The sequence below is a fragment of the Podarcis tiliguerta genome (genome assembly GCF_965153285.1).
Source record: "Podarcis tiliguerta genome assembly, chromosome: 2".
Lineage (NCBI taxonomy): Eukaryota > Metazoa > Chordata > Lepidosauria > Squamata > Lacertidae > Podarcis > Podarcis tiliguerta.
In genome coordinates, this window is record NC_139535.1 from 55590861 (window position 1) to 55602057 (window position 11197).

The following is an 11197-nucleotide window of genomic DNA, read 5'->3' on the forward strand; positions in this document are numbered from 1 at the left end:
AAAAGCTATAGAATTGGTGGTGCGTCGAACATATGGAATGGGGGTTTCCTAAGTAAAGGAGAAGGGGACCTGGTCTAACAGCCTTCTGCAGGCTAGGGTGGACTATAAATGCTCAGCGACTGTTGCATGCAAGCAAAAAGGTGGCCACTGCACACTGAAGGGGTATCGGTAAGTAGTGCACATAAGGATTGTGGATGTGGGACTATTTGTGGTTGGACTAGAGTAGATTTGAGTGCTGGATGTAACAAGAGGGTGGGCAGACGAAGCGAGGGCTTGACATGAACAGAGGTGGGGATCTGGGCCTGACGGGCGCTGGATGTGGGGGAAGCAGGTGGCTTCAGTGTAAGGGGGGAAAGGGAGAGAGCGAGCCACACACACACCACACACACCCTAGGTCATGATCTAGACAGCTTGGATTCAAGGTGGATCTTGAGGTGACTGCACGGCGCACACTGGGTGCCGCTGCTGGATGTCTGGTGGCACTCGTGCAATGTGCTGCGGGAGCCGCATCCAGGAGGGCGATCCCAGTCGGCGGGGGCGGGGAGTGGGGGGAGGCGAACGGGGGGCACCTGGGGTGGATGGATCGGGGCGATCCGCGTGCAGGCGGACGTGTGCGGTCGGGGTTTCTGGGTGAAGGGTGGATCGCGCGCCGCAAATGGATGCGGGGCGAGCGGTCTAAGGGCAGCAGAGGGGTGTGGATGCAGGGCGGGATGTGGGCGCGCGCTCCCGGTACCTGTGAGGCTCTGCCCTGCTCCGCACTGCTCGCCGCCGCCGCCGCCTCTGGAGTCTCTGGAAGGCCGGGCCCGGCGGGGGGCGCGGGCGGCTCTGGGGGGGCTGCTCCCCCCGCCCGCTCCCGCCGCGCCCCGGCCGCGCCCACCGCCTTATTCCGCCTGCGAGTCATGCCCGTCCCGCGCCCCACGCTGCCGCGCTCTCGCCGCCGCCGCTAACGCCGCTGTTGCTCCCGCCGCCGCCGCTAACGCCGCCGCCGCCGCCGCTGCTGCTGCTGCTTTCAGACAGGACAACAGCCAATATGGCGGCGCGGCCCGTCCGGCCCCTGCCCGCGGGGGGAAGCCTCCGCCGCCATCGCCGGAGCGGGCAGCGCCTGGGCAGCGCGCCCCCCAGCGGCTGGAGGAGGCGCCGTCCCTGGCAGAGAGCGCGTGTTCCCGGCTAGAGGCGCGGAGCTGGCGGAGGGGCCGAAGCGGGCCCGGTCTCTCCGGAGGCGGGAGCGGGGGGTGGCCCGGGGCGGAGCCGGAGTCTGCAACTCCGACGGGAGGCTAAGGCGGTCATTTGGGGTCACCAGGGCCCATTTAAAGGGAATCATCAGGAAAGCCTCAGCCGGAGCCCTCGGCGTTGTTCCACAGCATCTCCGACGAGCGCGGCGGTGCTGCAAACTTGAGCAATTCGCCTTTCTGCTCGCTGCAAGCCTCCCCTATGCAGGCCCGTCTCTGCTTCTCGCGGCTCCCCCACCCGCTGCCAGCAGTGCAGGGGGGGCACAAGGTGCAGATGTACCCCGCTGCCCCGGGTGTGTCTGAGCCTTAGCAGGTACCTGAACTCATCACGTCTACGCGGGGATGTTAAACAACTGACACCGGAGTGTTGTGGTGCTCCGACATAGAATGGTGAAATCTCTGTATAATATATAAGCATCTTGTAAATTAAGTTTTCATGTATCTGAAAATACCTATTGCCAACAATACAATCGAATGGGGGTTTTTTTGGGGGGGGAATGATATACCTACTGCAGTATAAAATTAATAAGGGAGGGGCATCGTTATAGATCTAAAAGGTGCGTGAATTTGCATTTTAACAGGAAATAAAAGACTATCTGGAAACGATCAAATTATATATTTAGAAATAACTCTCATTTTGGTAATTTTTCAAATGTTTTTTAATGTTGTTAGTTATCTAGCAGATTAGTTGGAATAATTATTCTTAACCCCAAAATTAGAAATTTGTATGCTGTGTGTTCTAAATGTGGTTACAACTGCAGTCCAAACTTGGGACTGAATAAGCGGCAAAGCACTGGCCAATCGCAAGAGGAGTCTGTCACTTGCAGCCATGATCTGGTCCTGACATGCAGCATGGTAATGTTAACCTCTTCAGGAAGCACCTAGGAGGGAGGGGTGTGTGGAATAGATATTAAGGCTGGAATGGAGTTTTGAAAGTGTACAGTACTGGTAGCCCTAGTGGTGTGGAGTGGAAGTGCCATTTGGGTAGCAAGTATCTACCCAATTGTGTTTAAAACATGTGCTGCCTTTTTTAACATGTACAGTTAAAAAACATAGGTGCCACTGATAACTCTGTTGCATAGCACTTGCTACGTAACAGAACCCTGGGCTATGTGATATCTTGATACCTGAAATTTACTAAGGGTTTGGCTGCCAGAGCTGACACTGGAAGGAACTGCATGCATCAGAGCAATAAAGGAGAATTGTAAATCACACCTACAACATGTGAAGCAGCCCCAAGTGAACTCAAACTAGTGGCAGATGTTTACTAGAAAGAACAATAGCTCCATGTCACACTGATCTTTACAAAATAAAACCATTCTCCCAAACCAGTGCTTCAGGTAACAGAGGTACAATTTAGAAGTATCATGAAACTGCAAAAGAGCAATGATGTCTATTGGGTCTTACAAGATATACTGAGTGAAAGCAGCAAAGTGATCACTAATGAGAAAATAGATGCCTATAATGAAGTAGCAATCACCATCCTGAACAGCAGCTCAAAAAAAGAGAGCAAAAGCTAAAGTAATTTTTTCCAGTGTAATAATAATAATGCAATATATATTAACAAGCTGGAAGAAAAGCAAGAGTCTGCCCAGAAAGAACTGCTGTATATTGTACTCTTGGAATTATGAACGGCCTGGGAGGGCCATGTTTTCATGGGTGTGCTGGCCTTTTGGTATACAGCAGAGGGCACTGTCCCTTCACTTCTGGCAACATGAATACAACTTGCCTTACTGCCGTATCTTTCAGCCTTCATTAATTTTATGGACATTGGCCAAATGCAGACTGAAGTATTAGAGTCCTGTCCCTTCCATTTTGGGAAGCAGCTGGCTATTTTGAAATGCACTATTTCGTACAAAATGAGCACAAATTAGCTATTTTGTACGAAAGGTGTTTCAAAAGACATTTTTGGATCTACACATGCCTCCTAATGGCCCAATTGATTTTATTTCAATATCTGCTTTTTGCCAGTGCCTTCAAATTCTTTCAGGCTATGTGATCTTCATCACCAGCTTCTCTTCAGTGCTTCCTGCTAGCCCAGCCATCCACCTTCTCCCGAAAGAGCAACTCTAGGGGCTCATCCGCATGGGAATTTAATGTGGATTTGAAACTGCATGTGCCTTGGTTTTGGGGCGTTGTCCACTTGACGTTCTCCCCATTCAACTGACAGCCAATGGTTCTTCAACGCTAAACTTGGATTTTCATGATCAAGGTGAAATCCAAAATGGGGGAGTAATTTCAATATAAAATTGTTTGTTTCCTGATTGTGAATGCACCTGGAGCACATTTTGTGGGTGGGCCTTCGACATGTTTCTCTGGTGCCATCTATTGCCACCATCCACCCACTTCCATTTTGCTTCCATCAGCTGATAGGGAAGGATGCATGCTCCCAGTATCATTGTTTTTGAAATTTTAAAACAACTGTTTTGCACAGAAGAGATCTTGCACAAAACAGCTGTATTAAAAATAAAAATTGCCCTTGCAAGTAGAGGAGGTGGTGAAGGAATAGGGGAGGAAAGGAAGCAGCAGCCTTTCATGTGAGTGACTCCAAATCCTTGCTGGGCTTGGAACAACAGAGGTCTTATAAAATATTTTTACAGTTTTGTGCAAATCTGGAATATTGGGAAACTTGTATTTCAAATATACATCCCAGGAAGCACCAAGATAGATTTTGAAAGTACTGTACCTACTCCTGTGTGGACAAAGGCACACAAACCTGCACACAGAAACAGTGACCCAAATACGCAGGAACGTGTGGACACAGTCTGCTTCTTTTTGTTCTGAATATGATAACCAACTTGATAGAACAACAGTTTTTCAGAGACCCTAGTTTGAAAAATGTTTGTGCAGTGACTTGTCTCCAACTTCTCTGTAGCAATGCTTCCCAATAGACCTCTGGACTTTCATAGCTTCTTTCCTCCAAACAAAAACAAAGCTTTTATTTTTCATCCCGAAGTGTTTATCTGAAACTGTCCCATAATGATTACATCCCGGTCATATTACCAATCGGCTATATACCTATCACATTTCTCTGTAGTAACGACTACATGAAGACATCTTTAATGCTTCAGTAAAACAAATACATCCAATAGGCTGCCTTTAAACTCTGAGTTGCCATCACCTTGTGACAAGCTGTATCCTACCCAACTGTATGATTCTTCCCGGACTCACATTTAGTTTAGAAGGGTACAGTGTCATTGACAGTAGGAGTGACTCCCAAGCAGACTAAGGCATAGAATCTTAGAGTAGGAAGGGGCGCAAGGGTCATCTAGTCCAACCCCCTGCAATGCAGGAATCTCAGCTAAAGCATCCATGACAGATGGTCATCCAATCTCTGCTTTAAAACTTCTAAGGAAGGAGAGTCCACCACCTCTCATGTGAGTCTGTTCCACTGTCAAACAGCTCTTACTGTCAGAAAGATTTTTCGAATGTTTAGTCAGAATCTCCTTTCTTGTAACTTGAAGCCATTGCCTCAAGTTCTACCCTCCAGAGCAAGAGAAAACAAGCATACTCCCTCTTCCATATGACAGAACTTCAGATATTTGAAGATGGCTATCATATGTCCTCTCAGTCTCCTCCAGGCTAAACATACCCAGCTACTTCAAGCGTTCCTCATAAGACTTGGTTTCCAGACACTTGATCATCTTGGTTGTCCTCTTCTGCACACATTCCAGCTTGTCAACAGCCTTCTTAAATTGTGGTGCCCAGAACTGGACACAGTACTCCAGGTGTGGTTTGACCAAGGCAGAGTAGAGTAGTACTATTACTTCCTTTGATCTGGACACTAGACTTCTGTTGAGGCAGCCTAGAATAGTGTTATCTTTTTTTGATGCTGCATCACACTATTGCCATGTCTTAAGAGCTGCTTCAGGCTCCCTCTGCTGAATGAACAAAGTGATTGGTAGCTATTTTGAAAGAGGGGGCTGTCAGTAAGCAAGGACAGGCCTACCCCTCTAGACGTGTGAGGATAGTATTGCTGACCAGGATGGCTGTAGATAATTGAAGATGCATCACAGCAGTTTCAGCTGGATGCCAAAGGTGGCAATAAGCAGAATTGTTGCAGGAAATGTTGCAGGCATATTTTAACCACCAGAGGGCTTACCTTGCAGGAAATGGGGAAAAAGAGAGTGGAAGAACACCATACGAACATAATAAAGTCATACCTCATGTTACATCCAGTTTATGTTACGTTCTTTCAGGTTACATCCCGCGGTGATCCGGAAGTATCGGAAAGGGTTACTTCCGGGTTTCGCTGCTCGCGCATGCACAGATGCGCAAAATGACGCCATGCGCAGAAGTGGCAAATTGCAACCCGCGCATGCGCAGACGTGCCACTGCGGGTTGCATTCCTTTCATGTTGTGAATGGGCCTCTGGAATGGATCCCATTCGCAATCAGAGGTACCACTGTAGCCCTTCTGAATCAGACCAAAGGCCCATCTAGTCCATCTCAACCAGATGCAAGACATGAGCACAACAGCCCTCTCCCACTTGTTCTCTCCAGCAGCTGGCATTCAGAGACCTGCTGCCTCTGACAATGGACGTAGAACATAGCCCTCATGCCTAGTAGCAATGAGAGATTGAAGTCTGTTGTGTTACCTTGCTGTACCACATGTCGTTTATCCACAAGCAGGGATGTGGATGTTCTAGAAAACGTTGCGTCAGTAAAATTTTCGTGAAAGTTTTCTGCTGCCTTAAATTGATAAGGATCTGAACTACCATATATTTATTTCACACTTTAAAATAATGATAATAATTGTATGCCACATTTGTACACTATATGGATTGGATTTTTTCCCCCAGTACCCAAAAGTTTTTACTGAAATAATTGAATAGGAAATAAAATCAATAAAGTGCACTACATGTTGTTTCAATGATATATTCAAACAGATTTAAAGTGTTGGTTGGGTTTTCACTGGAGCACTTGGAAAATCATTAGGGGTTTTTTTATTCTTTATTGAAAAATAAAAAGTACAAAATAACAAGTGCACAGAGCAAAGTAAGACACAAAAAAGAAGAAGAAATAAGCAATAGTACCCATGAAGAAAACAACAACAAAGATATTGTGTTCATTACAAAAAAGGGGGGGGGGGACTTCTTATTGTAGTTAACCAGATAATTGTAAGACTTGCTAATGTCATATATTTCCTTTATATTATTTAGATTTTGAGGGGGGAAACGAAGGCACTGAAAACTTTTGATTAGTACTACAGTGGTAGCTCAAGTTACAAACCCCTCAGGTTACAAACACTTAAGGTTACAAACTCTGCTAACCTGGAAGAATTACCTTGAGTTGAGAACTTTGCCCCAGGTTGAGAATGGAAATCATGTGCCGGTGGCGCAGTGACAGCAAGAGGCCCTATTAGCGAAAGCACGTCTCTAGTTAAGAACAGTTTCAGGTTAAGAACGGACCTCCAGAACTAATTAAGTTCGTAACTAGAGGTACCACTGTGTATCCACTGCAGTGTTTAATCATCGTGAGATCAATCCAAGGGTGGTTGAGTCCATGGGAGAGCAATTGCCACATCCGGAACCCTTCTTGCTGGCCAGCTGTGGCCAGAGCGGGAGGGTGATCCTTTTCCTTCTCCTCCCTGGCCTTATGTTGAACCCAGTGGGAGAGAAATTACTTTCCCAGCCTTAGGGCCTCTGTTGTTTCTGGCCCTCCCTGGAGGTGTGAGACAATGGTGACTGATGCCCACTGAGACTGGTAGGGCAGAAGGCCAACAGCAGGTGGAGCCTAAGTCAATGACAGGCAGAGCCAACTAATTCCAGTTTTGTCCCCCTTCTTCCTCCTCAGCTGAGATCTACAAGGGAAACACTGAGACTAAGGAGGAGGAAGCTGATAAGGCAGTGCTACACCCTGCATTGGTTATAAGTAACAAAGGCAGGTGGGTGGAGGCTGACTGAAGGGGGGCTGAGGTTGGTGGGACTGTCCAAATGGACCAGCCTCCACTGGGGTGGGAGCAACAAGGGTGCTGGAGATCTTCCAGATCCATAGCCAGATCCACACACACATCACGGGTGGAACATCAACAGCAGGATGTCACTGCCTACAGCTTAACTGGACAACCTTGAAATAATTTACTTGTGAAAATATGTTTGTTTTTAAAAATTTCAAAAAGCTTTGTATGGTTTTGTTACTATTCTGTTGGGTGGCTGGGGAAACCCAGCCAGATGAATGGGGTAGAAATAAATTGTTGCTGTTGTTTACCTCCACCTTTTGAAGGAATGGATGAAAAATCTAAACAACAACAACATAATTATGAGTGGTGGCCCACTGGCAGCCGCCTTCTTCAACAGGGGAGTAGCACATGGTAACATTGAACAGCCTTTAAGCTGCCTGGGGAGGGCTTGGCCCATTACTAATGAATTTTATGAAAATTCATTTCTAAAAATGGAAAACTTTCCAAACCTCCATCACCATGCACAAATGATTAAAAAATTCCTGCCCTGAGTAGCCTGATTCTTATAATCATGTGATGAGCTTCTGGAGATGATTCTTTGCTCATCTTAGATGCGTCTAGAGACACAGGCTGATTTAAATACTATGCTTTTTATAAATTGCAACAAGAGAAATGTAGGTAATCATGCTCAAAGCATATATATGTGTGTGTGCTCATATTTTTTAGTTAACAATATTGAAACTGAAAACAAAAGTACTATCCAGTCTAGTAGTGTTTACATAAACCTCTAAAATGGTGAATAGCAACCTCCTTATCAATAATATTTTACCAGTTACAGCAGCTGCTCACCTCCCGACAGCATTCCTTGGGTTATTTTAAATTGGTAGTGAGAAACCTCTGGTCCACCAGGCCTCCCACTTCGGCCCACAGCATAGTTTAGGCTAAACCACATACACCTGTGCATCATAACCTCACTGAACCTACAGAGCAAATCTGAAAAGGAGGGACCAGCAGTGCACTCTTAAATGTGCTCCCAAATCTTCCTTTCCAGCTGCTGTTACAATTGCAGAGAGAGAGAAATGTGCCAAATTACTGCACACTTCCTATTCTTTCAAAGGTGTGGTTTGTTCAAAGGAAGATTTTGCTTTTGCAGTCAAACTTGAATTCAAACTGGGCTGGCTAGGAAGGATCAGGAGCATGCTTCAGAATGTGCTCCCATTCTTCCTTTGAAACCACATCGCCTGTTTTAAATTGAGCCAGGATTTTGATAACTGACACCTGCGATTAAGGGGTGGGGCAAGTCAACCCAGGCTCCTGTCACGTTTCAATGGTGTTCAAAGTTGATCAATTAACCACATTCCTTAAAAGAATAGCTGCAGTCCAATGGAATGATGTGCACTGACAGAACATAATGGGACTTAAAAGCTGTTGGAGGGTGGGATTAGTAGAGAAAAGATACTTCCAAGATCCTATCCGGAAGCTGAAACCAGCTACTAGAGAACTAATTCCTGCTTTCCTGCACAGCCGTTGAGTTGTATTTCTGGACAAGTACAAGTACCTGTGTCACCATTTCCCATAAGCCACGCTGACTTCCTGTCAAGCACACCCTCAGGATATGAGAAGCAGAGACAAGTATTGCTTTCCTTGGAATTCAGCTTTTAGTCAAAAGAGCCACACACGCCCACAGTGTGCTGGACACGTGCTGGTATTTTATTGTTATTTATATCCCACTCCCCGCCCCCCAGGAAAAATGCAGTGATGTTGGGGGTGGGTGTTACTATAGCTCTGCCACACCACCAGCTTTTCCTGCAGGAATCTAAATGAGCATGAATTGAAACTAGTTTGGGTAGACTTTGGTAGACTTCTCATTTTCACAGCAGAGATGATACCCAATATTTTAATTTTCTCCATTTAAAAAAATTCCCCCTTAATGTGCCCAATAGTAGTGTTAAACAAACTTTCTTTTTTTAAAAAAAAAAAATGATTATTCACAAATATTTAAATTGTTCATGGCAAATTGGAACACCTAGACTTTGCTGGATTTGTTTGAATTTTGGTAGCAATATTTATACATAGTTCTGCATTTTTATACTTAATTTTAGGCCTGGCACCTCATATACCGTAAATCTGATTACTTCCTAATATATGAAGTTGTGTGTATGGCATTTGATAATATTAATGCTGCATCATTCACAAAAATGTTGGTAAGACGTTCCTTCCCCTGTACAGTTATCACTTGATGATGTATATATATTTTCTAACAGCCATGGCAAAGGGATTCCGAATAAGGGGGATAAAGAACACCCTTGCTTTGTAGAAACATCCTCAAGCTACTCCCTCCCCCCCAAAAAAGGTGGAAAGAGAAACCTCTTGCTATTTCAGTGATACTTTTTTCATATGCTTACTACTGTCCCCAAGACGTTTTTGTTTAAAGATATGGGCTGTTGAGAAATACCCTCAGGGAGATCCTTGTTATTGTCAGTGTTCTGGGACAGGGATTGTGCCCCAAAAGTTATGGGTTGGGTGGGACAGTTATAAAATTATTATAAATTGTTATGTATCAAGGAACTAACGATTCCTTAAAACTTTTGTTGTTGTTGTTTAGTTGTTTAGTCATGTCCAACTCTTTGTGACCTCATAGACCAGAGCATGCCAGGCACTCCTGTCTTCCACTGCCTCCCACAGTTTGGTCAAACTCATGTTGGTAGCTTTGAAAACACAGTCCAACCATCTCATCCTCTGTCGTCCCGTTCTCCTTGTGCCCTCCATCTTTCCCAACATCAGGGTCTTTTCCAGGGAGTCTTCTCTTCTCATGAGGTGGCCAAAGTATTGGAGTCTCAGCTTCAGGATCTGTCCTTCCAGTGAGCACTCAGGGCTGATTTCCTTAAGAATGGATAGGTTTGATCTTCTTGCAGTCTATGGGACTCTCAAGAGTCTCCTCCAGCACCATAATTCAAAAGCATTGATTCTTCAGTGATCAGCCTTCTTTATGGTCCAGCTCTCACTTGAAGCTATTATTAACATCCCAAAGAACAGAAGGATTGTGTCTGGTAAGGGAAAGAAACTCAGATTTGTTTTGTGACAACCTATTTTCCCTCAGCTCTGATTAATACGTGTGCAGAGAGGGGACAAACAATGTTTATGGCCAGCTTTTATTTCACGGGCCTTTTCCTCCAGCTGGTGCTCAATGAGCTGGGATTTTTGCTTGTAGCACTGTACCATCTTAGATACCATGGCAAGCAAGCAGGATAATCTTAATACCAAACTACTCTGGATATACTTAATGGAATTGTAGTATTCAAATATTTTACATAAAAATATCAAGTGACATCTTCAGTAACATTCATACTTGCGCTGTGCCATCAATGCACTGTAGATCCAGCCTCTGGTCATGGAGGGCAGGAACCCCCCAGGAGCAGCTGTCTGGCAATTTAGATAGGAAGTGAAAGTGGTGAGGTTTATAACACCACACAGTAGTGGTAGCAGCTCTTCCTTCCACCTGTCTTATCTGCAAAACATCCAATTGGTCAATAAACTCCCATTGCCAGCAAAGCCCCCAGAGCAGAACTTGCGTAACTACTTCAGGAAATGCTACATAATTACCTATGGGACAGTGAATACAGGTAAAGAGAAAAATCTGTTTTAGTGTTTAATAGCAGCAGGTAGTTTGAAACCACGTAAACCTAACTGGTATTGTTCAAATACGTATTTTATAGCTGCTTTCCACACCAAAAGCCATAATTCCATGTATAATTTTCTCTCTCTGTATATGTGTATATCTTCATATACAGTATACGTAAAAATGTAATGCTGTCATCACTATCAGCCCTCTTTGGAAGATCAACAGAGGCTTGAATAAAGGAGATAAAATGTGATAATAAACAATGGCTGAGGCATCAGGAGAGTATATTCATCTTAAAGATACAGTAACGACTCACTGAATGGGGGGGGGGAATCTTCTGCAATGTGTGTTTGTTAAACTACGGTAGGTCTCTACTCTAGAGTCTGTTTTAAAGGCCAAGGTACAGCATGTGGATTAATAATACAGTGTTTTAGAAGATGCCCCC

General features: G+C 45.1%; 1 protein-coding gene and 1 long non-coding RNA gene across 3 annotated transcripts in view; one reads left to right on the plus strand and one right to left on the minus strand.

Annotated features, from left to right (window-relative positions):
• Positions 1 to 960, minus strand: part of FAM193B (family with sequence similarity 193 member B) — a 30956-nt gene extending 29996 nt beyond the window's left edge. The window contains exon 1 of one of the 2 annotated variants that reach the window (XM_083422685.1): positions 734 to 960. In XM_083422685.1, the coding sequence (XP_083278811.1) occupies positions 734 to 901 (168 nt within the window). In that variant the 5' untranslated portion in view covers positions 902 to 960. The remainder of the gene's footprint in view (positions 1 to 733) is intronic. The other variant, XM_083422686.1, reaches the window with a different exon arrangement.
• A 247-nt stretch (positions 961 to 1207) lies between these two features.
• Positions 1208 to 4316, plus strand: LOC310671357. Its single transcript, XR_014507981.1, has 2 exons — positions 1208 to 1542; positions 3201 to 4316. It is a non-coding gene; the product is annotated as an uncharacterized lncRNA (long non-coding RNA).
• Positions 4317 to 11197: the final 6881 nt, after the last annotated feature.